At 54.8% G+C, this 25328-nt stretch overlaps 12 protein-coding genes across 12 annotated transcripts; 6 read left to right on the forward strand and 6 right to left on the reverse strand.

Moving 5' to 3' along the window:
• Positions 1–350: 350 nt before the first annotated feature.
• MRS44_000686 (uncharacterized protein) lies at positions 351–1973 on the forward strand (the record flags this gene model as incomplete). Its single annotated transcript, XM_046274968.2, has 1 exon — positions 351–1973. The coding sequence occupies one exon, from the start codon at positions 351–353 to the stop codon at positions 1971–1973; it is 1623 nt and encodes a 540-aa protein (XP_046138581.2).
• A 399-nt stretch (positions 1974–2372) lies between these two features.
• MRS44_000687 (uncharacterized protein) lies at positions 2373–3986 on the reverse strand (the record flags this gene model as incomplete). The annotated part of the gene is made up of 3 exons (XM_046267465.2): positions 2373–3303; positions 3383–3551; positions 3719–3986. The coding sequence occupies 3 exons, from the start codon at positions 3984–3986 to the stop codon at positions 2373–2375; spliced, it is 1368 nt and encodes a 455-aa protein (XP_046138582.2).
• A 595-nt stretch (positions 3987–4581) lies between these two features.
• MRS44_000688 (uncharacterized protein) lies at positions 4582–5264 on the reverse strand (the record flags this gene model as incomplete). The annotated part of the gene is made up of 2 exons (XM_065624158.1): positions 4582–4971; positions 5079–5264. The coding sequence occupies 2 exons, from the start codon at positions 5262–5264 to the stop codon at positions 4582–4584; spliced, it is 576 nt and encodes a 191-aa protein (XP_065479871.1).
• Positions 5265–7772: 2508 nt separating this feature from the next.
• On the forward strand, positions 7773–8330 carry MRS44_000689 (uncharacterized protein; the record flags this gene model as incomplete). The annotated part of the gene is made up of 1 exon (XM_046274969.2): positions 7773–8330. The coding sequence occupies one exon, from the start codon at positions 7773–7775 to the stop codon at positions 8328–8330; it is 558 nt and encodes a 185-aa protein (XP_046138584.2).
• Positions 8331–8493: 163 nt separating this feature from the next.
• On the reverse strand, positions 8494–9669 carry MRS44_000690 (uncharacterized protein; the record flags this gene model as incomplete). The annotated part of the gene is made up of 1 exon (XM_046274970.2): positions 8494–9669. One exon carries the CDS (start codon positions 9667–9669, stop codon positions 8494–8496), a length of 1176 nt encoding a protein of 391 aa, XP_046138585.2.
• A 1134-nt stretch (positions 9670–10803) lies between these two features.
• On the reverse strand, positions 10804–11142 carry MRS44_000691 (uncharacterized protein; the record flags this gene model as incomplete). Its single annotated transcript, XM_046267467.2, has 1 exon — positions 10804–11142. The coding sequence occupies one exon, from the start codon at positions 11140–11142 to the stop codon at positions 10804–10806; it is 339 nt and encodes a 112-aa protein (XP_046138586.1).
• A 1636-nt stretch (positions 11143–12778) lies between these two features.
• MRS44_000692 (uncharacterized protein) lies at positions 12779–13709 on the reverse strand (the record flags this gene model as incomplete). Its single annotated transcript, XM_046280675.2, has 2 exons — positions 12779–13320; positions 13379–13709. 2 exons carry the CDS (start codon positions 13707–13709, stop codon positions 12779–12781), a joined length of 873 nt encoding a protein of 290 aa, XP_046138587.2.
• An 893-nt stretch (positions 13710–14602) lies between these two features.
• MRS44_000693 (uncharacterized protein) lies at positions 14603–15300 on the forward strand (the record flags this gene model as incomplete). Its single annotated transcript, XM_046273443.1, has 3 exons — positions 14603–14722; positions 14831–15069; positions 15159–15300. 3 exons carry the CDS (start codon positions 14603–14605, stop codon positions 15298–15300), a joined length of 501 nt encoding a protein of 166 aa, XP_046138588.1.
• A 455-nt stretch (positions 15301–15755) lies between these two features.
• Positions 15756–17371, forward strand: MRS44_000694 (uncharacterized protein; the record flags this gene model as incomplete). Its single annotated transcript, XM_065624160.1, has 3 exons — positions 15756–15882; positions 15939–16103; positions 16410–17371. The coding sequence occupies 3 exons, from the start codon at positions 15756–15758 to the stop codon at positions 17369–17371; spliced, it is 1254 nt and encodes a 417-aa protein (XP_065479872.1).
• A 298-nt stretch (positions 17372–17669) lies between these two features.
• Positions 17670–18426, reverse strand: MRS44_000695 (40S ribosomal protein uS19; the record flags this gene model as incomplete). Its single annotated transcript, XM_046283831.2, has 4 exons — positions 17670–17739; positions 17791–18087; positions 18208–18284; positions 18412–18426. 4 exons carry the CDS (start codon positions 18424–18426, stop codon positions 17670–17672), a joined length of 459 nt encoding a protein of 152 aa, XP_046138590.1.
• Positions 18427–19397: 971 nt separating this feature from the next.
• Positions 19398–21732, forward strand: MRS44_000696 (uncharacterized protein; the record flags this gene model as incomplete). Its single annotated transcript, XM_065624161.1, has 4 exons — positions 19398–19453; positions 19491–20442; positions 20481–21007; positions 21054–21732. The coding sequence occupies 4 exons, from the start codon at positions 19398–19400 to the stop codon at positions 21730–21732; spliced, it is 2214 nt and encodes a 737-aa protein (XP_065479873.1).
• Positions 21733–23372: 1640 nt separating this feature from the next.
• Positions 23373–25134, forward strand: MRS44_000697 (uncharacterized protein; the record flags this gene model as incomplete). The annotated part of the gene is made up of 5 exons (XM_046267468.2): positions 23373–23384; positions 23583–23641; positions 23722–24032; positions 24101–24604; positions 24659–25134. 5 exons carry the CDS (start codon positions 23373–23375, stop codon positions 25132–25134), a joined length of 1362 nt encoding a protein of 453 aa, XP_046138592.1.
• Positions 25135–25328: the final 194 nt, after the last annotated feature.

The raw sequence follows: 25328 nt of genomic DNA on the forward strand, positions 1-25328 counted from the left end.
CCAGCGTCAAACCAACGCGCTGGAACGTTGCGTATTCTAATTCGCGACCCCTCATTGGCTTGTTTGATGCCATCTCACCAACTGCCGGATGTTGTTGACAGCTCAACTCGAGAGATACGACCGTTTATGAAGCAAGCCATTGCAGATTGCATGTCCCAATTATCACTATCGAACGTATTTTGTCTGCCTGCGACTGTTGCCTAGATACAACTATCAAAAAGTCAGGTGTCAGAGGCTTGCATAAGTCCATTCTCACTCACAAGGCAGACGTTTAAACTCAACAACCTCAACTTATATTAAACGGCATACTCGACTCACAAACCATCTACGAATCTACATTCTCATTTACAATGGCTTCAATAAAGAAAATGATCTCCAAGCTTACAACATCCGAAAAGCAAGAGACCGTCCCAGAGCAGTCTTCATTCCGTGTCATACCTCCCCCAAAGCCCGACATGTCGGATACCCCTCCTCGCTTCCTTATCATCGGCGCCGGCTCGCGAGGCCGCAACTACGCAGAGGCCATCGACAGCGTCACCAACGGTGTCGTCGCCGCTGTCGCAGAGCCCCTCAAGTTCAAGCGAGAAACCCTCGGCCGCCGCCACATCTGGGGTGACGGTGACCCCGGGGAGGGCCAGTCGTTCCTGGACTGGCGAGACTTTCTCGGGTATGAGCAGGACCGGCGGAGGAGGGCTGCTGCAGGTGAGGAGAACGTCCCTGAGGGTGTGGACGGGGCCTTTGTCTGTGTCTTGGACGAGATGCATCGCGAAGTCGTTGTCGGCTTGGCACCCCTTGGGCTGCACATCATGTGCGAGAAGCCCCTTGCCTGTTCTCTTCAGGACTGCCTTGACATGTACAAGGCTCTTCGTCCCTCTCGGGCTTCCAAGGTCTTCTCTATCGGTCACGTCTTGCGATATAGCCCGCACAACATGATGCTGCGCAGACTGCTCCTCGAGGAGCGCGTTATTGGCGACGTCTTGAGCGTCGTCCACACCGAGCCCGTGGGCTGGTGGCACTTTACACACTCGTATGTCAGGGGCAACTGGCGCAGCGAGAAGACTACGGCGCCCTCGCTGCTAACCAAGAGTTGTCATGACATCGACCTTCTACTATGGCTGCTTTGCTCCCCTGAGAAGGCAGGACAAGGAGAACCTCACCTCCCTGAAACCGTCTCTTCATCTGGCAGCCTCCAATTCTTCAAGAAGAGCCGCAAGCCCAAGGCCGCGGGAGATGCCACCAACTGCACAAAGTGCCCCCTGGGAGACGAGGGCTGCAAGTTCTCAGCCAAGAACATCTACCTCGGCCCCAAGCTCAACGGCCTAGGAGCGGGCAACACGAGATGGCCTATCAGCGTCGTCGTCCACGACATCGAGGACTACCCCTCCCAGATAGCCAAGGAGGAGGTCCTGACCCAAGCCCTCAAGGACGACTACGACAAGTCGACCCCTGAGTCAGAGGTCAAGTCCCGCAACTGGTTCGGCCGATGCGTCTTTGAGTCTGACAACGATGTCTGCGACGACCAGGTCGTCACCATCACATGGCCAGAGTCCAACAAGCCAGCCAAGATGGCAACCTTCCACATGGTCGCCCAGACCAAAAAGATCTGCCAGCGCTACTCCAACATCTACGGGGAGCACGGCGAGATCTACGCCGACTCAGCCAAGATCGTCGTCGAGGACTTCAACACGGGCAAGACGCACACATACCGCCCGGGCATCGAGGACCACGGCCATGGCGGCGGTGACTTGGGCCTCACGCGCCAATTTGTCATGGCATGCGATCGCGTCAAGAACCACGGTTGGGGGGCACCTCGGGCTCAGGACGAGTTTATCGGCTGCACTCTCGACGAGGTTCTACGAAGCCATGCTATGGTGTTTGCCGCCGAGGAAGCGAGGCTCGGCCGCAAGGTTCTCGACTGGGAGCAGTGGTGGAAGCAGGCTGTTGGGGAGCAGTTGGATAGTGGCGAAGCATAGACCCGCATGAGGCTCTGAGGCAAAGAGAGATTGGATGAAAACGACATGGGATGAAAAATGACAAGTCTATGATTGTTGGTTATAGTTGTTGGTTGTTGGTTGGTTGCGAGATAGATTGACGATCCGGGATATTGGATGGGATATTGACTGGGATATTGGGCATTATAATATTGGGTCCTCATGAACTAAACAACCCCAGATACGACCGCGCTAGAAACGAGGTATAATACAAATTCATGCAATTAATAACCATGCAATCCATTCAGCTTGTCTTGCCTTCATGTTCCATTCCCTCGTCTTCCCAGAAAGGCAACCAACTCTTATCAGTCACCTTTGAAATTCCACCTCTTGACGTAAAAAGAAACCCTCTTCGCTCCCATGATACCAGTGGCGAGGCTCCTAACCAAGCTCAGCGCGGTTGTTCTCGTTACCGATGGGATTGACGGCAGGCAGCTCCTGAGCCTCATGCTGCTGGGGCGCAGGGGAATGTGTGTTGTGTCCAGCGAAACCAGGCTCGCCCTCCTTGGGACCGGGGCTGGGTGTGATGCCACCAGGAGGAGGCGAAGTGGACTGGGCAGGCTGGTAACCACCGGCACCGTACTGAGCGGGGTACTGGCCCTGCTGGCCATAACCTTGCTGCTGGGGATACTGGTTCTGGAAGCCCTGCTGCGATTGGGCGTAGCCACCATAGTTTTGAGGGGGAGGAGAGTAAGCCTGCTGGCCGTAGGCGGCAGCCGCATTGGGGTCGTAGGGCTGTTGGTAGCCGGGCTGGAAGTTGGAGGGCACACCTGATGGGTAGGCAGCGTTGGACGGCGATGAAGGGACAAAGCTGGGGCCGGGGCTTTGAGGGTTCTGGGGGTTCTGAGTCTGGGCCATAGCGGGAGCCACGGGAGGGGTGCCGTTGGAGGGAGGAGTCGTTCCGGGAGTCGTCTTCTTGTTGCGGCGACGGAACAGAAGGAAGCCAGCGAGACCAACAAGACCAAGAGCGGCAACACCACCGACAGTGCCACCAGCAATAGCACCGACATTGGTGCCGCCACCGCTGTCGCCTCCGTCCGTGGTCTGCGAGGGAGATGGGTCGACCGTGACAGTAACGTCCGAGGTGTCAGTTCCAGTAGCGGTACCAGACGCAGTAGAATCGCTCGCGTCGTCGGTGGTGCTCGATTCGTCGTCGGTCGCGGTAGACTCATTATCGCTGTTGGTGGTAGCCAAGGGGTCCGAGAAGAACAGGCTTCCAGTGCCCGAGGTGACAGAGCAGGCTAGGACTGTAAACGACTCGCCCTTGCTCGTTCCAGTCAGGGTATAGCAGGCGGGGAATGCAGAGGAGCCACTGTTCGTGTTAGTTAGCAAAGAGCCATACAAAGTGGTAGTACCTTGGCCGAATTGCCAAGCATATGAATCAAACGTACCAGCACATGGTCTGGAAGTCGTCGAGGATGTCGCAATCACCAGCCGAAGAAGCCTCATAGTCGATACACTTTGTCTTGATCGCGTTGCAAGATCGTCCAGTCTCACAGCAGCCAACGTATCCGGCATCAGAAGCGCAAGAAGCGTCACTAGAAACGCAGGTGAAGGAGTCTGCGAAAATGATATGTTAATAACTTGGTCTAGGTGACTGGGTTAGACGCTCTGGTGTATCTCATTCGAGGTGAAGCGCTTGGATATCTCGCCAGCGCTCCATACATAGACGCTGGTCTAGTCGCCTTCGAATAGAACTCAGTTGGTTTTGAATGGTGTCAACTCACTTCCTAGTGAACCCCAACCGCAGGTCTGGGACAACTCAGCTCGCTTGCCCAGAGCGAAGCGCATATCCATGGCACCAGCGAGTCTGGGCGCGTTGGTAGGGACAGGCGACCATCCAATGGCCATCTGGTGGTCCTCGCCAGCATCTGGGCCCAGGTGGCCCGTCTGTACTGGAGCATCGAGCGTGGAATCGGCAGCCGGCTTGAGCCAGGCGGCGGTGGCAGGTGAGCCAAGGGCTCCCAGAGCCAAAAGGGCAGCGGAGCGATACATTGCGCTGAACCTGTATAGCTTCTCCAAGCTCCGGTTTGGGTTTCGAGTTGGCGATGTGTTGGGTGAAGCTTTCCTCCCTCTCTTCCGAGTTCCTCTCACTCAGCAATTGCAATTATTGTCGTCGGGCTGACAGCAGTGAATAGGGGTCCGCCGATCCTTGGTGTGAGTGAGTCCCTTCCTCCGCGATATGTTGAAGCTGTCCGACACTGATTCAAGCGGGACGCTTTGGCAGAGGGTCACGACAAGCAGGTGAGCGAGATGTGCAGATTCCAGAAACCAGAGGTGCGGCAGAGCAGGGATCAACGGGGGTTTTGTTTCTCTCTCTTTGGCTTGTCTCTCTCTGACTCTGCCTAGGAAGGTTGCCGGGCCCTTCGTACATGAGCAGCCCTCCGTAGGCGGCGCGGCGCCTTGAGTGCAGCCCAGCCCAGTACATGTGGTGCCAGAGTGATACAGGGACCCCGGACCAGCCTAGCGGAAGGTTCAATGGCCACAGGGGACTCGTGGGTGTTCGAATTGGGCGCCTCAGCCCCTGCTAGCCCTGCTCTAATCCTAGCAGAGTGGCGCTGCTGGGTGACATTTATTGGCGCCAGCAGCCTTAGCGTCTAGAGCTGAAAAGCCAGCCGTCCTCATTGGAGCTCTGGACTGAGAATAGACCACCGTCTCCCGGGCCTCTGCGAGAGTCGACCCAGAAAAAAAACAGCTCAACCAGCTCACATGGTTCTGCGAATCTCAACGTTGCTGTTCCACTATTAGACAATGGAGATAGACTCATGGCGGGGAAAGTACCTTCTGCCGATGCAATACGGTCATGGCGATGCTTGCCGTTGACATTGTGTACCTTAGCCATCTCATCTGAGCCTCCATGGTCTCTTGCAAACGAAGTATCGTCAACGGAGAGAGCAGCATCCGGTGGAGCTGTTGACAACTCCGCTGTTCGGCGATGGGGCTTGCTGACTGTATCTCTCATTTGACGAGCACCGACACCCTCCAGGGCTCAGCCCAGCGAGGTACCCCTCGGCGACCAAGACCTCGATCATGTTGGACATGCCAAGTGATGCAGCGGAGTAGCGGACATCGGCAGGTGGGCAGTACGTAAAGATATGCCTGCTGTTCCTGGAGGGCTGCGCCATCCTCGAGTATGGCCCAGGCCAGGTCTTTGCCGCTGCCCGTTGCTTGGGCTTGTTCTCTTGAGGAGGCGCATGAGGCTGCGTTCTGGAACGAGCTCAAGGGGGCCGCCAACGATCGATTTGAAGGGTGCCATTTTTGGATGCCCTCCATGTTGCTCACTTTTCCGGTACTGTGTCGTGTCGTATCGTGTCAGTCAAGCATTTCACGTCGCTGCTCTGGTCAGTGACGAGAGTGTATCCGTGTGCAAATTTTCGACCCTGTGATGCAACTGTTCCCGTGCGTTTGGAGTCAAAACATTGTCCATGCGCTTCCCCTACAATCAAATCAATGTCAATAATAGCTAATATTGCTTGAGGAGGCCGTCTCTGATGCGGGTGAGCGATTGGTCGCTGCTTACTTTGTCGGCCGCCCACCCCTCATATTCCGTCTCTCCACCATCATGCTCGGTCTACCAGCGGCAGCAGATTGTTTCTCAGCCCAGGACCGACATTGGTTCCCGTTTACGAGGGTTTGCATAGCGCGCCGTTTGCTCTGATCCATATCCTCGCAGCGAGGCAGCGCAGCCTCCCGTTCTCCTTGCACTTGATGTCGACTCACAGACTAACAGGCGTCCCCTGTTCATTTGTTGTCGCCCGGCTGCAGTGATTTTGCTGATCGTACCTAATCGAGGCAGCACGGATTTTATCGGTCAAGTAGCACAGCTCCAGGGCATGGATTCGTGGTGCGGGTAGCCGACCTTGTTGCTCCTCCCAGTGTTGGTTTTCGCTGCTAAACTGCTATGTGCGGCCCAAGCAGCCTCACCGTTGTACTTTGGTCAGCATCTTCACCGCTGAAGACTCTAGGTGGACAACACGAGCGCTGCCGAGACAACGTGTGGACGACAGTGGCCCGCCGTCCGAGACAGCAAAACCATGCATTCACGGGCGAGGGATTGCTGGCTGATTGCTCATATCCCAAAGGCATGGGCAAGGAGCCCAAAATCGCAAAGCTCCTTGAGCCGGTCCGCCGCTAAAAGCTGACACTGCCTGGCGGCTCGGGGCACAGTTGACCCGATGGCGTCTGAGTCGATTTGGGCCCTGATGAAACCGTAGGGCGGACTTTCCCGCCCCAGTGTAGCTTGGAGAGGCGGAACTGGCAGGGCAGGGGCGAGGGGAAATTTGATGGTGGGCGGGCGTCGGCAGCTTGTCCACGGCAGCCATCCACGGGTTGGCTGGTTGACCGCATGAAATTGATGCAGGCGAAGGACTTGAGTGGGCGATGAAGGATTCAAGTGATGTGGACTTGGAATGGGGGCTGTGGAGAGCCGATGCATGGATCTTATCCATGGACATTGAACCGGGGGAAGGTGCATCTGAATTCCACATTCACTTGCCCATTTTATGTGGGGCTGGATAAAGTGCATCTACCCTACAACTGATGGTGATCCGTGGGCTTGACGTTATTCACGGACATGTCGGTATTAATTTCTCGGTGATTCTCAAACGTTGTGGTTTTACCTGTATTGGCAGTCGTCAGCATTGGGCTTGTTGTATTCCAGCGGCTGAATAAGGTACAATGCTGGTCGTACGTTGGTGGAGTTATGAACCTGGTAAATCGTTGAAGCGACAGACAAGCCCTATGAACAAGCTCAGCACTTCCTCCCACTTTACGATAATCACATCTTGAAGCATTTTCCGGCATCTGTTGGAACTCCTTGTCACCTCGAGGCGACCAAATACGTATCCTATTTGCCATCTCGACTGTTCACACTTATCTAGGGTCTTGACCGGCCTGGTTGGACGTTACCGGAAAGCCTCGTCGATAGTCTCATGCGCCCACTTAGCAACAAGGCAGACTAGGCCAGCCAGTCCAGGGACTCACTCTGCCGGGTTATCTTGCTTGATCAACTTGCGGTGACAGGACAGGCTGACAGTTTGACCAGCACCCCATGCCTCTTTTATCACGAGGAACAACAAGTCATCAAGGTCTCCACGGGCTTGCCGAGCCTGACAAACGAAACCCTTGATGGCCCTACACAATTCCTCATTTCCTTGGCACATCGCAGTTTCAGCCTTGCCAATTTTCCCCCCTCCCTTGGCGTGAAGGTAAAATGGGACGTTTAGCGAGGGGCCCCGGTACGGTACGTACCTGCTGAAACACGATGGAACCCCGGAACGGGCAGGCACCTCATCCGAATCCGGAAACAGACGCGGGATCAGTCTGTGGATACCCCTGCCCCCTTCTCGCTTAGTGATGCACATGCTTACCCAATCTCGAAACACCACCAAAGTCCCGTGCAAACTCCACGGAACTTGGTGATGTGTAATGCTCGCGATGGCTTCAGATGATGGACCTTGGGCGGAGGATTTGATGTTGACTAATGTAACAAATGGAGGAAACGAAAGAGCGCAATTGGTCCGTCCATTGACATCCACCGCCCAATTTGACGTCCTATTGGTTGGCTGTTCATGTCACCATGACTTCACATTGGTAGAATGTAGTTCCTCGAGATGGGATTCTGGACAACTATAAAGAGCAAGTGTTCTTCTACGAATACAGAGATGTAAGAACCAGAAATAAACCCACAAGAGCCGCAATAAACCAACAAGTTACAAAAACCAAGCATCTCACACAGAACACACTACGCCCAAGTTCAGAACCAACAACAACCGCTTCACAATGTCTTCTCAGCCTAAGCCCCTCCCTCCCGTCAAGCGATACATCACCACCCACGATGCCGAGGGAAACGCTATCTGGGACGAATCCGTTCCCCTCGAGGTCGAGGAGCAGCGCAGCGGCGGCTTCTCTATCCACTCATCGTACATCCACCCGGACAACTCCCATGACCTCAACAGCGGAAACGACCTCAAGGCTTATTGGGAGCACCCTTATGAGAAGGATCTCGCCCCGGAGTCCGGATCCACCCTCCGAGTCGTCGACTTCTGGCTCGGCTTCCCGGCCGTCATGCACCGAACCGCTAGCATCGACTATGGCGTTGTCATTGAGGGTGAGGTTGACTGTGTCCTCGACAACGGCGCCACCAGAACCTTCCGGAGAGGCGATATCATCATTCAGAGGGGGACCAACCATGCCTGGAAGAACTCGGGCACTGAGGTGGCTCGTGTCTGCTTCACGCTTCTGCCTTCGGCCCCAATCAAGGTCCATGGCAAGGAGCTTGAGGTTCATGGCATGGCTGACCTGGGAAGAATCGCAGAGGAGGCAAGCAACGTTGTGTAGGAATGTATCAAGAGAAGGCACCTTATCATTATCTTTACCTCTTACCGGGCCTAGCCAAAATGCGTGGCCATGAATACAACCGAGACTTTTGCTCTAAGCATTTTCTGTATCCCCCAAACCGTTATATCCAAAGAGGCCACCCAAAACGCCATTTTGATAACCCCTACCAACCGTCTAAAACCCGAAATTCATCTTGTGCGAACTTGAATGGGAGTGGCCGTCGTAGTCCTGTCATGATGTCTCCCAGTCTGGCGTCGTCTGCCTCCGAGACAAGCCCCTTGCGGACCATAAAGTCAACCATGACCAGCCCACAGTTAGGTTTCCATTTTAGAGAATGGAGGCTCTGCTTGACCTCGTCCACCGAAAGAGCCTCAAACCTTTCAATACCACGCTCCTCGGCGTGCGGCTGAAAGCTTGTGTCGACTCTGAGATCGTACACGAAGCGAACTCCAGGCTCCAGATGACCTTCGTTCATGAGACCTGCATTATGGTCCTTGCAGTCATAGAAGGTGATGGCAGGAGCCTGTTCAACCGAGCCAACCAGCCTCGTAGTGCCATCCTCTTGACCCACAAAGACCTCTCTGGTGTTGAGGTCGATATACAAGCCCGCCTCTTCCCGTGCCTCTCGTTTCAGGGTGACGCACGGGGACAAGACTCCCGATACTCGATCAGTTGGATCCATGCCGCCTGCGACAACCTGATCCAGCATACCCGAGTAGCTAACATTAACACCCTTGGCCCGATGCGAGACCCAAATGCGGTCGATGCTCTCCCTGCCGTCCACCTGCTTGACGGTGTAGACGTTGAGGTGGACTCCCACCGTGACAACCCCGAACAGCCCTCGGATAGGTAGGGGAATGGCGAGATCTTGCCGTGTGCTATCGGCAACATGTAGAGGTTGGAATTCTCGCCGTGGCACATCCTTAGCGAGCCAACGGTCAATGCAGTTGTTGAACCGCCCGCGGTTCAGGAGACATAGGTTCGAGAAGACTCTGCAACATGCAGTCGCAATGCTCTCTACCGCCTGAATCTTCGGGTTGAGAAGGATAGTCCGTGTGTCTTGGTTCATGGTAAAGTTCTCATCCCATATCATGTCTCGTTGGACGTCGTCCTTCATGTAGCCCACAACTTCGTCGATGCCCTGAATGTGGAACGCCCAGACATCCCCTAGGGCCACGGCATCGATCTTGTTCCCCTGCTGAACGACTCCGTAGAGCGAGGTCATATCGAGGGAGTGAGAGGGAATTCCAGGATACACAAGTTCTGCTGAAGAGCACTGGTTGAGGCATGAAGATTGAGCAGCCTCGACCGAGGGCTTGGCCAATCGTGTTGAAGCCATCATGACTCGCGTGACCATAGGGTTCCCAACCAGGGATTTAAGAGCCACAGGAGAGGTCGTTAATGAAGGTATTCCCAGAGGATAAGAGAGTGAAGATGTAGGATTCAAAAATCCACACGAGGTCGGCTTGGGCAGGTAGTTATACCAGTTCCTGGTCCGTGAACCATGGACGGGCAAGTGCTCATGTCATGGGCGATTGTGTCCGTACCGTAGTGGCCACAGGCTTTTGCTCTTGTCATTGACCGAAATGTTTATTTCCCGCCTTTTCCCTCTCCGAGATTCGCGGCGGAATCCGCTTTGGTACTGCATCCCGTCCATCCATGAATCCTTGACCGAGCTGAGGTTGTCTCTCCGCAGGCGGCTCTGGTCCTCCCCGCCACTGTAGACAAGTAACTACAGCAGCCCTCTCCGAGTCATGAGGACGAAGGCTGTACGACAGTCGGGCCGCGTATGAGTGCCCGGGAGGTTGCTCGCGCACGTTTTGAGTCGCGTTGGTTGTTGTTCAGCGTTGATTGTCTGGAACACACATGGCCGTGTAGAGCTGAGCTGGGTGCCCTGAGCGAAAACAAGGTGAAGCAAATGCACATGATGCGTGCGTCCGTAGCGTTACTAGCAGCTGGAGCACACGCCAGAGGAGAACGTCTCGCCGAAAAAAAGTGTTGGCTGCTGGATTTACGGCGGGTCAACCAGCTTGACCGCCCGCTTAATGGCATTAGTTCTTCCATCAATTACAAGGAATCAGGTTGATCTTTGCATTTTCTTTTCTTCTTTTCTCATCGCAATTCAATTTGCCAACTATGTACTGTACTTGCAACGACCGTGTCCCCCTTGAGACCATCATCTCTTGGCTCTGGGTACCTATCACGACCAATTCCAGTGGTCTTTGTACCAGTAGAGCGGTCCTCGCCGGGACCTCGTGTCATCAAGTGTCTTTGGGTGACACTACAGGTAAAGCAAAGCATCCATTGATTCCCATATTGTCATTGTCCTCTTGCGCCTTTGTTCCCTTTCCCTTTCCAGGTTGAATTTCCCTTGGTATGTCCAATTTACATGCTCGTTCGTTTCGTCATTTCAATTTCCCTTTGCCTCTCTTACACGCAGACCCGACCCATTGCATCTTGGCGCGTCCAAAACTCAATGGGCAGCAGTATGACGAGTGACTGCTGGGCCAGGATACGTCGCCGCCTTGGCGAAGGGACTCTCGTAGAGACTCGTGCCGGCCGAGGCAGCAGCAGCAGCAGCGGCGACGGCTGCGGCTGTGGACGTGTCCTCGATGGCCTGCTGTGCGAGTACCGGTGTAGAAAGGGTCGCTGTCGCGGTACAGACGTTACATAGCTCCATCTGAGGTTCGGGTGTGAGGCAGTAGAAGGGGCTCGAGCATTTACGAGCGCAGCGGGTGAAGTCGATGACCGTCTCGCCGAGGCTACGGTGGCAGACCTTGCACATCCGCTGAGCGATTACGGTATGACACATGTTGAAGGTAGTAGATGTGTAGTCTGGTGCCTAGGTGTGGTGTCGTGGAGAGGAGGGATGGTAGTGGAGAAGGTAGAGATGGGGGAGAAGAGGCTAGGTAGGTAGGCAGTGAGGGATAGGTAAATAGTAGTAGAAGCTGGGCTTCAAAAAGTGTTGAACTCCTGATTGTTTAGTTGTTTTGTAGCACAGATAGAAAGAGGCCTCGCTGCAGTGACAACGTAAGCATCCTGGGGCGCAGTGGCAATCGTTGTCGATGTGAGAGGCTTATATGCGTTTGCCAGGCATGTATGGATGGATAGAAAGAAGAACAACAGCCTTATCTGACCAAGGCGCAAATAAAGAGGCGACTTCCTCAAGCCAAGGGGGCTTTGCCGTTCCTTTTAATGTCCCGCAGACAAGTCAAGGTTCAGGACTGTTTGGGGGCAAAGAAACGCACGTACAAGTGACTGCTACATGACGCAGAGCAGTCTGAAAGAGACTACCAACAGTACAGTGTCAACCCAGGTAAATTACCTTTTCAAAGGGTAAAAAAAAGGGGAGTCGAGACGCCTTGGGAGGGAGCGTGTGTCACCACACAAAGCCATCATCTGACCGTTTCACCTGGGCTTGGAGCCAGGGGGAAGAAGAGCACAAGGAGCCAAGATGAGGCAGAGAATCACCAACACGGACAAGCGGCCGGTAGGCATGGGAATAAGTGGGTGTGAGAGGGCCAGCGAATTTGCTGGCCTCACTGCTACTGTAGGCATGTACCATACGGCACTGTACAGTAGGCGCGGCGGGAGTGGCTAACCTAAGGCTGTCCTGTCACGGAGAATGTGATTTGATCGGTCGAGGTGTTTGTTGTTGTTCAAAGGCGTGCGAAAGAGAGAATGTGTGGGATGCCAAGATGATGCATTTGTGACCATTGGAACCTTCCCCGCATTACGCCAGCCGCGAAAAGGGTTAAAAAGTACCTCGCTCTAGCACTGGACGGAATTTACCTTGAGGCTATGGACCTCCTGCAAGGACTCTCACTGGGGCATGCCATTGCCATTAGGCCCGATGAGGCGCTGGCTGCCGCTGCTTTGAGGGGAGGCACAGCGACGAGATAAGCCAGCCCCAGGGCACGGTATGTCCGGCGCCCAGGTACAGTACAGTAGTTATGGATGGTGTTGGATCGAATGTAGACACGCTCATGACGACACGCGTCCCGGCCCGTCTCTCCAAGCCCCTCTGTTCCTCTATCACCCGAGCTCTAATCGCGGGGAACACCTCCGACTGGGTCAGGGTCAATTGGGCTTGCCCGGAGCTTTGACGGCTTCCCGCTTTGTTTGGCAACGGCTTCATCACAATCAAGTCTCTCTGTACCACTTCTCACGCCACGGCTCGATCATCGGGGCGGCTTATCTCTGGCCAAACGCTGGCAACTGTCTGCCTATCCATCTCATCACCGAGCTGAATCATACATGTCTGTCCCTTGCTGACCGTCAAACAAACGGGATGATGTGAGACAGGGGACGCCGGCTGGGCGCTGAAAATGTACATACAATATGCGCGCCCTCAAACAGGATCGGCAATGATACCAATTGTGGTCGGCTGAATATACTCTCCGTTCCAGAGGGCACCATCTCGATCACGTTTCACAGAAACGTGCCTCTCATCCCATCCATGTATCTCTTGTCCACCTCGTCAGCGTCCTCCCCAGCCTCACCACCCTGCATCCTGCGCTCGAGGTTCTTCCCCCGTCGCGAGGCCCAACAAAGTATCTCAGCTTTGTCGAATCCTCCGTAGCCGCCGTCCAAATCGTCATGGCAGCCTCCGACGCCGCCATGCTCTGGCCCCGCATGGCGCCGAACCGCTGGAGCGTCCTCTCGACAAAGGCGCCGTATCTCTCCTTGATCTCTGGCGTCATCTTGTCCAATCCTGCCATCTGCATCGACGTCTGCCCAAAGTTGGTCTCGCTGATGCCGCCATGTGGACAGACCAGCTTCACCCAGATAGGGGGGTTCACACCCTCCATCTCGTACACCAGCGACTCCATGAAAATGTTCATGGCTGCTTTGCTGGCTCCATAGGGTCCGATGAGTGGCAGCCCAAAATGCCCTCCGCCTGACCCAACATAGATGATACGGGAAGGTGAGTCTACCTGACTTGTCGCGCGCATGTGAGGGATGAATTCCTTGATGAGGCCCATGGTCCCTATTCACTCGTCAGCATGCAGCCCTCCGCCATGATGCGGATTGTAACAGCACCATACCGAAAACGTTGACTTCAAAGTTGTCCCGGATGGCATCAATGTCCAGTTGCTCCAAGACGCCGTATTGGCCGTATCCTGCATTGTTGACAAGGACGTCGATCTGGCCAAACTTTCCGGTAGCTCCCGCGATGGCTGGCCCAAAGGTCTGGGCCTTGGACAAATCAAGGTACTGGACAAGGAGAGATCCCGATCCCTCGTCCAACGCTTGGAGGGCTGGGGAAGACGTATCTCGGGCTGTAGCTGCAACGTTCCAGCCTTTCGAGAGAAACAGCTTGGCTGCAGCCAAACCAACACCAGAATTCGCACCAGTGATGAATACCGTTTTTGCCATGATGCTTGAGATGTGTCCTTGGACCCGACGGTCTATGGCCATTCTGCCGGCCCATGGCCTTTTAAATCCATATAAAAGGCCATAATATCTCATCGAGAAAAAGAATTATCTCATCCACGCCCAAATATGAATCCACCTCGGTGTTTTTACACCACCTGGCTCACCTCAGCCACTTGGCTGAAGCCAAGGAGATTGGCTTGATGAATACGTCACGACCCATCGAGACGATCCGAAATTTGAGGAGATAAAGGCGCCCGTATTGTGGACTAATCAAGAGGAGAAACTTCAGTTATAACCTGGTTTTTGGACAGGCCCAACTCGGGTAGGACGGAAAGGAGTGGGCTGCTCAAGTCAGCCATCGTCGTCGGCGGATTGTGACGTATGAAGTGAAGCAACGAGCTAGCTTGAATTGATGAGTCGCAACTTTCTCGGAGATAGTCAGTATCGATAGAAATACAGTTTTGATTTCCCTGGGTGTTGATGGAACAAGACGTTGAAGCTAGCGCTCACTGAAGAGCTTGTAAGAGCATTGTGTGGACTGGTAGGGCCAGGTTCATCAGGTACTGAGCTGCAAACCATAGGCTTCTATGTGTGAAAGAGGAATCACCTCTACTGAAGCCCGTTCATTCCATGTAATTACCGCGATAGAAAATAGTGCAACTTCCTTGATGTCTGTTTACCTCGACGTTGTTGATTCTTGACCCATCTTGGTGCTAAACAGCTAAATTACCAACTTCCGAGACATGATTGGCCAACGGCTGTGCAGCTGTCTTACGTAACCGGGATGAACCCGCGGACCGGCGACAACCTCATCCGGTGGATTTGGATGCGGCTTCTTCCCACGAGGAACACACGATCAATCGCTCAATTGAACGCCTTCCATCCCGCCCAACATGTTCGCCGCACGACAGAGGGCAGCCTGCGTGGCCCGACAGCTGCAGCGGACAGCGCGGACCTACGCTTCCGAGGCCCACGGCCACCACAAGCCCGCCGAGGTCAACGAGTCGTTCAGCGTACGTCAAAACACCCGCAACGCCGCCATCACGTCGTCCACAGTTCCCGCGCGCTTCCCGGATGGGGCCAATGGCAATCTCACATGCTGACCTGACCTGCACTTCTAGACCGGATCTCTCCTCACCGTCGGCGCCTTCTTCGGCACCGTTCTCATCTACCAGTTCGTCCCCAAGGAAGGTGACAAGTCTGTCTTCCTCAGCCTCATCGACAAGTACCAGTCGCGCGCCAAGGACTGGGAGGAGATCAACGCTCTACACACCAAGGCCATGGAACAGGCTGGCTTCGACCGAAACCTCTTTGAGAACGGCGGAAACAAGCACCGATTCGTCGATGTCACATACCCCGAGTTCGTCATCCCCTCCTGCCCCTACTCTTCGACGACGAGCAACAGGGAGGAGAGAAGTCACATTCAACAATTGCTAACAAAAGAGGCAGGGCCATTCAGTCCTACTCTCCCCGAAACAACCAGGCTGGCCATCTTGCCAACATGGACTACGTTGTCGAGCACTTCCGACAAAAGCACCTCGAGGAGGAGGAGCGGAAAGCGAAGAAGCTGGCCGCCCAGAAGCAGGAATGAGGGGATGTACATTAGAACGTGGACCGGCACACATGAATTCAGTTCTCATTCAGTCAGGAACAACTGCTCACTTCGCAACTACTTATTTGTCGTGTGTCGACGTTGTTGCTCCTTCCTCCATTTCAGACGGCAAGTGTCCTCGATGATTCCAATACTGATGACTGCGGTCGAACCTACTCCCGTACGATGATGCCTTCCGTCCGCTTGAGATCACGTTGGCTCCTGAGCCAGCTAACTTGGATCTAAGGGATGGCAGCTACGACATGCACCTGGCTATAGTCATGGCCTCTTCTTCCCAGAGCGAAATCTTCTCCCTTTCTCCTCTTCAACACTCAACATCTTGGATTCCATCAGTCGTTCATCGTCCACATCACTAGTTATTCATTAAGAGAATCACTACTCACTCAACCGCCCACCGAGCATTTACTGTCCACTCAAGTCCCACAGAATCAATCATGGCAGCTGAAAAGAGAACACAGTATGACCCCCTGGTTTCGGGTTCTCTCTACGACGCTGACGTTGATAGGCTTACCTCGTTGACCGACCTCGGTGATGGATCTCATGATAGAGCCAGCGTTCCTGGTATGCTGCCCACATGCGAACCCTTTGTGCTCGACGTCTTGCTCACAGAGATCCAGCTTCCTCTCCACAGTCGCAACCGGAGGCTTCTCAAACGGCAGAGCACGGATTGTTCCGTCCTTTGGAGTCTAGTGACCCTGCGGGAGACATGAACAACCCTCCAAGCCGTGATCTAACGGATGCGTTCCATCTTGCACGTTCTTCCTCGCCAAGGGATGCTCATGGTATGTTGTACACTCTTCATCCTGGAACTGGGATAGCACTGTAGGTCAATTATTGGACTTTCAGCTCATAGTGATGCAGGAACTTCTTCACGACATGGATCAGGGAGTCCCCCAAGCATACAGCCGGTACCCCTAGCTCCAGAAAACACTCTCGGTTCAGGTACGTTATCGATCCAGAGACTTGCCCTGTTTGAATGTGTGCCTACCTGCTTTCTTGCACCCCTCGGAGCAAGACAGTTTAGCTATACATGTGGAAGCATTGCATATGATACCTTGGCATGTTCACAGAGCTGACAACAGACTCAGGTGCCACTTCCAAATCCACAGCCACCGCCGTGGAAGAACCCCCGCAAGAGAACTTGGATGCCGTCGAGGTCCGCAACGCCATCGACAACCCTGACCCACGGCGCGGCGTTTGTGCACATCTCAACATGGCTGCAGGCCGTCGGATTATCCATGAGACCCCGCTATTTTCCTGCGAAAAACCTCGTTGGTATTGGCGACGTAATCAAAGAACTGCCCTTGCATGGACCACGTTGGACGGACCAACTCGTGATGAGCTCCAAGATGCATTTGCCGGCCTGCGCGGGCTGAGCACTCGGGCAGGCTTGTCAGAGAGCCAGCGCCAGCAACTGGAGGGCTTTGTCAAGACATATGCCTTCGCAGACACGGGCGGGAGTAGAGTCCACATCTGCAAAATCGCATCACACATCAACCATGCCTGTGGTAGATGCGCCAATGCAAAGGCTTGGGTCGAATCTGATGACCCGAACTACATGTCCGTCAGGCTCCTCAGGCCTGTCAGTGCGGGCGAGCAGATCCTCATCAACTACAAGAAAAGGCACCCTCCCTGTCTTGTGTGTGGCACAAAGTGGACACACAAGAGATCTGAGAATCAACGGCGAGACACACATGTGAATCCCCAACAGCGAAATCCCCCACAACAGCAACCCCAAGAGAGTCAGCAACATCTCGTACAAGACCAGCAGCAACCCCCAGCTGACCACCACCAACAACCTGCACACGACCAGCAGCAACCCCCAGAAGACCAGCAACAACCTGCTGAGGAACACCAGCAACAACCTCAAGCAGACCAGCAACAGCCTCATGAAGACCAGCAACAGAATGCCTCACAATGCCAACAACAACCCCAGACGAGGGGCCAGCGCTTCGGACAGAGACTTCGGAGGGTAGGTAGATGGTTCGGCCCTGACGATGGATTTGGTGGTCCCGTCCGTCTCGGAGACGTTGGGGGTTGGGGTATCTGAGGTGATGTGTGATGTAACCTGAGTTCGAATTTGAATGTTCACGAGATGGGCAGCAAGTTTGGCAGACGACCAAGGAAAACCACGGAAAGACAGAATGAGACAAGCGTCACCAGATTATGAAACATCAGCGATAGTCAAGGGTAGTCATCAAGCGGACAATGCTCCTTTATTGTACTTTCGTGGTACCCATTGTCATCAGCAACTTTGATAGATGCGTTGCCCATCTACCAGAACCAGTCCTTTTCGCCCATAAATGTCCGTGAATGCAGAAACCACCCAAGACCGCACCGCAACCTTCTTACTTGAGGGGAATGAAACGAGAAGAGTGCGTGGCACCAATACCGGGCCTACCGTGCTTGACAGGCTTGCTGGGGGAGGGTCAGCGTTTGCGATTTTGCACAAGTGATCGGGAAACGTACTATGAGATGGAGAACTCAGCCAGGTAGTGACCAACCATCTCAGGCTTGATCTCGACCTGGTTGAACTCCTTGCCGGAGTAGATACCAATAACGCTACCAATCATCTCGGGGACGACAATCATGTCTCGGAGGTGGGTCTTGACGAGGTCGGGCTTCTCGTTGGGCTTGGCCTCCTGCTTGGCCTTTCGGAGCTTCTTGATGAGGCCCATGGGGCGGCGCTTCAGGCCACGGTTGATCCTGCGGCGGGCGCGAGCGTGGACAACATCGCGGAGCTGGTCGGAGGAGAGGTCGAGGAGCCTGTTGGGAGGGAGCAGATATCAGCATGAGTCGTTCTGTGCAGGTCCCTTGCCCTTTATCCAAAGATGCAGTCATTTCCATGGTCGAGCGGGGGAGCGCAGGGTCGTGGTATCAACATACTGGTCAAGGTCGATTCCTCGGTAGGAGAACTTTCGGAAGGCTCTCTTCTTCTTGAGCTCGGCGGCCTCCTCAGCGTTCTATCAACCAGGCACAAGTCAGTCAAATTCCATATCCGTTTTGCATTGTCGGCGAGCGGTGGCGGGTGAGCGCGACGGCGGCGGCGCGGCGGTTGACGAGAGGGAGAGGAATCGAGGGCACACGTACGTATTCGTCAGCCATGATCGCGGTGTTGTGTTGATTGAATTCGCTGATCTACCGAAGAGCGAATATGGATGGGCCGGGATGGAGTCGACTTTGAAGGCGGTTGTTGAGTCGCTTGGGGGCAGCAGGGTACGAATTGGAGCCAAAATTCTGGCAGTAGGGTTTTCGTGCCCTTCACCCCTCATGTCATGTGACCTTGAGATGACCTGTGTGATTTCAAAAACCGGGGAAGCGAATTCTTGAGAATGGAAGCCGGAAAAAGGGTACGCCGAGGTTCCGGTTTCGCTGAAGGCTTGCATCATATGTGTGGGGAATGCAGGTGGCCCGAGCTCCGATACATCCCTGTCCGGTTTTCGGTGCCGGAACGGCGCGACCTTACGTTGCATGCCCGCGACCCAAGACGTCCAAGACTTGACCTCTATGATCCATGAGCCCATCCACGTTTCAACCTTAGAAAGAAGCAAAGGGAGAGGGGCAAGAGTTGTGAATTTGCTTTGCCAATGCTGTATGGGTCCGGATACACGGCGCAAGTTTGCGGGTGGGATGCGTACCAAGACCAGCACCGCATTTTGACCTGAATGACCCTATTCGCGCCAAGTACCCTGGTACCACCATAACCTTATCGGCCTGCCGTCAACTCAGACAGTTTGCCCATCCACCGCAAGACATCAGCCAACCGGGCTACCGAGCAACTTTGTTCCCCTTGCCCGCTTCTTTTGTCTTTTCCTTCTCTTTCTCTGTTGGTTGGAATAAAGAAGCGAGCAAGCCCAGCCAAGACAACCGGCTCGCATCCCCTCCTGTCATCTTCTTGCTACCGTCCACTCTCGCCTCTCTTTTGTGTCCTCGTCCTACACTGGGCGGTGCAACCTCGCCCGTGTTGTGGTTTGCTCGGCGCTGACCTCTCTGCCTGTGCCGAGTTGCGCTTCTTGAGATCCTACAACTGCCTGTTCCCCGGAGATGGGGTGATGAACCCATTTTGAATCACCAGGATGACGAAAGACAAAGTGATGGGTCGTCGCCGAGTCCCCGGTTTCGCTGCAATGCCGTCGTCGCATGCGAGGTCGCTCTGCTGTGGCTCTCAGTGGGCATGATTTCCAAGACTCCCAAGACTTCCAAGACCGCATATTCGGCACAGCGAAGCCGGCTTCATTTCCCCCTCGTCAAAGGCCCCGAGTCGCCCAGAAACCCGCGACTCATCAGCCAAGACCATGGCACTGGGGCCAAAAGGCTCGGCTTTTGCTGGCCGGCCGCTACGAGCATTGGCCAGCGCCCGCCTGGGCAGATTGGTCATGGGCGCCCCAAAATGAGCAGAGCTCGGCGTTTTCTCGCAGCGCAGCGCATCGCATCGCGTCGACCATCTCTGTCCATATATATGGTGCATTGACGATGGTGAGTAGACGGCCGCCCTCGCCACTACAGAGCCGTAGCTACCTGTACCGCAGCGCAGCCGGGATCCGTGATGTGGGAGCAAAACCTCCATGCTCCGACGGAGCTGCGACCAAGACGACAGGCAAGCGGCAAATGCCCAGACTCGCAGCGGTCAACGTGGACAATGTATCGGTGCAATGCTGGGCTTGGCGTTTCTCGGCATCCACCCGTGATAAGATTTCGCCAAGACTTCAAAGGCCTCAGAAGGGGGAACACCAACGCTACCTGTCGTCTCGCTGCTGGCATGGACCAGTTCTCTTCTTGTCCGGCTCTTTTCGTTCCTTAGCTTCTCTTGTCGTGTCTTGTCCTTCTTGTCCCTGCTCTGCTTCCTTGTCTCCTCGTCCATCCCCATTCCATCCGCCTACTTCATATTCTGCCATCCTCCGCCCGGATGGCCTTCCAACTCGCCAGAGACGCCGTCCTCGACCTTGTCATCGCCTGCGCATTCGCCCTGACGTGAAGCCTCGTGAGCCCCTCCGCCGCGACTCTGCGCTGCCCGTCGCCTTCCCAACACCACGAGCCAGCTCCACGCGCTGCGGCATCCAGCATAGCAATCGACCGCAGGCCCCGGATGGACGAGATTGGCGATTGTTGCCGAACCGCCGAGTAAACTGCAAGCAAAGCACGGCCTGTGCAGCTTGTAGTTGAATCGGCCTGGCGGCCCAGATTCTTACAAGCTTGGGGATCCATCGTGGCCGCTTGATATCATGTCGTCCCTCGAGGATGCAGAGTCGTTGACTCTCTCCGGCACCGATTCGAGTGACCCGTCTTCGTCATCAGCTGCTCCCTCGTCAACCGTATCTCTTTCCAACCAGACACCGACCCCGACATCTCCAGTGCTGGCACCCTCGCCAACCGACGATGACCTCGACGATTACCAGACATTTCCTCCAATGACTACTCCCTGGACCGTGCCAATCAGCTGTACATGGACCTATGATGCAGAGAGAGTGCCAGAGCCTGGCGCCACAGGTCCTGTTGCGTGGCTCGACCTGGAACCTATCCCTGGGGCCAAGTCACTATCCTGTTACCCTGACGGCATGTTCACGGATGGTCGCACTGGTGTTTTCAGCCCAGCTACATGTCCTCACGGGTGGACGACGGCAGAGCTACGCGTAGATACCGATGAGGCCCATGACGATGCAACCACCACAGCTGTTTGTTGTTCATCGTAAGTCCTCCAGTAGATGTAGGATGAATCGCGCTGATCAATGTAGGGCATATTCCTTGGACGGCAACTTGTGCAAGCGATTAGTGCCCACGGTGGTGGCGGTTCCCATCACATACAACCACACTGCACGTTCATACGATGTTCTGTCTGATTCAACAACCACGCTATACAGCGCAACAATTGCTGTCTACACAATTCGGGCCCTTTTCAAAGACGGAGACAAAGATGCATTGGGACTTAAAGACGAGGATGACATTGGCCCTCACCGGCCAGCTAAGACCTTGTCTCTGGCTGCACGAATTGGTATTGGAGTTGGTGTCGCGGTGTTTGTGCTATTTGTTATCGGAGCGATCGCCTACTTCCTCGTCCGCAGAGACCGGGTTCGATCAGAGAAGAAGCGGGCACACGAGCTCGACGTTATGCGTGCCAGACATGGCACTGGCGGATTGGGAGACGATTTTTATGCTGCGGCCAACGGACACCACAGGAGAGACAGGAACCGCCACGGAGAGCCACCCCCTGCATACGAGGCTGCGACAGATTCGACCAGCGTGACGGACAATGACAGTCGCCTGAGCGATGATTTGACGACGAGGGATGAGGAGCTCAGAGCATTGCAAGTCCAAAAGGCGGCGATCCAGCGCCGCATTGAAGAGCTAGAGCAAAGCGAGTCGAACCAGGACCAGAACCAGAACCAGAACCAGGATCAGAACCGACAGCAGTGAACGGCTGGTGCCTAAAACTGAAGAAGAGGAGGAGGGTGAGGGATCATGAATTAGACGGGAAACGGCCTACTATACCTCCATATGATACCACTTTGCACGGTCCCAGCGTGTTGCTGAGGACCATTTGTTTTGAGTAATTACCTACAAATGCTGGAGGGATTGAGCGGCTAGGCTACACGGGAAAAGGCATAGGTTAAAAACAATTAATTCTCATCTTTTTGACTTTCTCTCAATTTAATATCTGCGGTATTGGGCAGGATGATGACATCTGGATGAGAAAGCACGAACCGTCATACGGTGCTCACTGTATTTCTAGTGTATCAATAACCTTGAAATACTCATGGATTCATCGAGGATCCCAGACTTGATCACCGATGAAGCCCTGGGTGTCAAGAGTCATTACGAGACCCAACCACATAGAGACTGCCAATGTCGATCCATTGAAGACGGCCTCATCCAACATTCCTTCCAGAATGTGGCTGCCTCCAGCTCCTTGCCCGAGAACACACCCACTGCTAGGTCGCGATTGGTTTGCAGTCATGTAGAGGTTGCAGCAAGGCAACAGAGCAGCTGCGGATTTGACTGGACAATCGCGCGCGACCCAGACGCATAGGGACGGTTCCTGGATGGAAGCCTTGGGGTCGTCAGGTGCATGAATCTTGAGGCATCTCTGATCTCAAGGTTCGCGTATCTAGGCAGCATCTAAACGGATCCATGGATGGCCTTTTGCATGAATTGGGATGCTTGGCGTGGGAGAGTCAACATATGAGGCTTGTCTCTGAAGCAATCCTTTGTCCTTATCGTTGAGATTAGCCTCGTATATACTCCGTAGTGTCCGCTACCGGAGCTGTTAGTGTAGTCAAGGTTTAAGCTTCTGACAACTTGATGAATGCTATTCTCAAGCTTACCTAGGAATAGGCAACCGTTTTGAAACCCAATAAAGTCAATTGAATCTTGTCAGCCTTTAAAGACACCTAGATGGGAACATCACGTCATGTTGCCCGTTAAAGGTTGCCCTGGAGCATCTTTGACAGGTGCCACGACACGGTGGATCAAGGGTCATTCTGTCGCCTCCAGGAGCACGGGGCAACTCAGCACAGCTTACCGATCTGTGCAGTAGCTAGGTACGGATACCTATGGAGCAGCTCGAGCCACCATCAGCCATTCGCATCAGCAACATTTGCCGGGGCAGAGAGGCCGTTGGTAGCATGTTAGCACCTCTGCTCGCACACCACACGAGCCGCCCCTGGCAAGGCAAAGTTGCAGTTCCCTCGCCCGCCAGGGGTCCCCATGCTGCGCTTTCAATTGGCGGTGAGGCACCACGGGGGTACCTGGTGGCTGCGCGGGAATTGGCTGGCGCCAGAGGTACCCCGTGGGATAACCTGAGACGCTGGAGCTGCTTTTTTGGCGCGCGCGGCCCATGGTTTGTTTGTTGTCGACCCCGCCAATGCCCACCTCCTGCGGGCACCCACTCACCTACACCTACAGAACCTCCATCCCCAAACACCCGCCGGAAAATCATCACCACGCCCCCGTCTCCCCCTTCCCCTTCTCTTCCTCAAGCGCTGCGCGCGTATATCTCTCTCCCATTCCCCCAACTCCACCTCTGGTCGTAGCTCCCTTAGCTTCGTTCATACACAATGAAGGGCGAGGTAAGTTGCATTGCATCCATATGTTGTCGCCGTGAGACCGCTCCCAGCCAGCGAGCTCAGCTGCCAGCAGCAGCTTCCCGCTCCCGGCATGGCGTCGGCTGTTCCACTTGGTGTCCTCTGGCTGGGACCCCTATCGTCCACCGAGACCACTACCAAAAACGAAGCTCGCGATGCTGATGCTGATGCTCCGTGATCTAGATTCTTCACCTCCACCTGGGCCAGGCTGGTACCCAGCTCGGTAACTCTGCTTGGGAGCTGTACGTCCACCATCACCGCTACCGTTGCCATCGTCCGACCCCCGACCCCCGGCCCCGAAGCTGACCGATATCTTGAATAGCTACCTCCTCGAGCACGGCCTCGGCCCCGATGGTCGTCCCGACCCCAATGCTGGCGATGTTGGTGAGGGGGGCTCCTTCGAGACCTTCTTCACTGAGACGAGCAGCGGCAAGCATGTTCCTCGCTCCATCTTTGTCGATCTCGACCCCTCTCCCATTGACGAGATCCGAACTGGTGGTTATCGCCAGCTCTTCCACCCCGAGCTGTTGATCAGCGGCAAGGAAGATGCTGCCAACAACTATGCTCGTGGCCACTACACCATTGGCAAGGAGATGGTCGACAATGTCATGGACCGCATTCGCCGTGTGGCTGGTGAGTTTCGCAAACCCTGAGGCTGCGCGCCTCACCCCTTGGAACCCCTGCTAAATCGAACGACCCAGACAACTGCCACTCTCTCCAGGGTTTCCTTATCTTCCACTCCTTCGGCGGTGGTACCGGCTCCGGTTTCGGTGCTCTCCTCCTCGAGCGCCTCTCTACCGAGTACGGCAAGAAGTCTAAGCTCGAGTTCGCCGTCTACCCTGCTCCCCGAACCTCGACCGCCGTTGTTGAGCCCTACAACGCCGTTCTGTCGACTCACAGCACCATTGAGAACTCTGACTGCACGTTCCTCGTGGACAATGAGGCCGTCTACGACATCTGCCGTCGCAACCTCGATATCCCCCGTCCTTCGTACGAGCACCTGAACCGCCTGATCGCCCAGGTTGTCAGCTCCATCACCTCGTCTCTCCGATTCGACGGTGCTCTCAACGTCGATCTCAACGAGTTCCAGACCAACCTGGTTCCTTACCCTCGAATTCACTACCCCCTCATCAGCTACGCTCCTGTCATTTCCTCTGCCAAGAGCGAGCACGAGAGCTTCAAGGTCCACGACCTTACCTTCCAGTGTAAGTGATGATCGCAACTCGGTCATAGACTCCAATTGTGCTGACGTTTCCCAGGCTTCGAGCCCAACAACCAGATGGTGGTTTGCGACCCCCGAAACGGCAAGTACATGGCCGTCGCTCTCCTGTACCGTGGCGATGTCGTTCCCCGCGACTGCAACGCTGCCATTGCTGCCCTCAAGGCTAAGGCCTCATTCAACCTTGTCGAGTGGTGCCCTACTGGTTTCAAGCTCGGCATCAACTACCAGAAGCCCATGGCTGTTCCCGCCGCTCCCGAGGATGGTGGTCTTGCTTCCGTCAAGCGATCCGTTTCCATGCTTTCCAACACCACTGCCATCGCCGAGGCCTGGTCGCGTCTTGACTACAAGTTCGACCTCATGCACAGCAAGCGTGCCTTCGTCCACTGGTACGTCGGCGAGGGTATGGAGGAAGGCGAGTTCACCGAGGCCCGTGAGGATCTCGCTGCTCTGGAGAAGGATTACGAGGAGGTTGCTGCCGACTCATTCGAGCCCGAGGAGGAGGTCGAGTACTAAACAGTCACATCTTGAGACTGACTTGTATAACCTCTTTCGACTTCTTTCGAGGCGTGTTGAAGCGATGGTCTTGCCAGGGCTCGCGCCTATGGCGATGCAATGTACAGAGAAGAGAGCTGTGGATTATGTTGATTAAGATTCCCGATATTTGTTGTTGGGTGGCACATGGAGGAGGAAGGATGTGTTTACCACCA

The sequence above is a fragment of the Fusarium solani genome, assembly GCF_023522795.1.
Source record: "Fusarium solani strain SB1 chromosome Unknown bctg00000000, whole genome shotgun sequence".
Lineage (NCBI taxonomy): Eukaryota > Fungi > Ascomycota > Sordariomycetes > Hypocreales > Nectriaceae > Fusarium > Fusarium solani.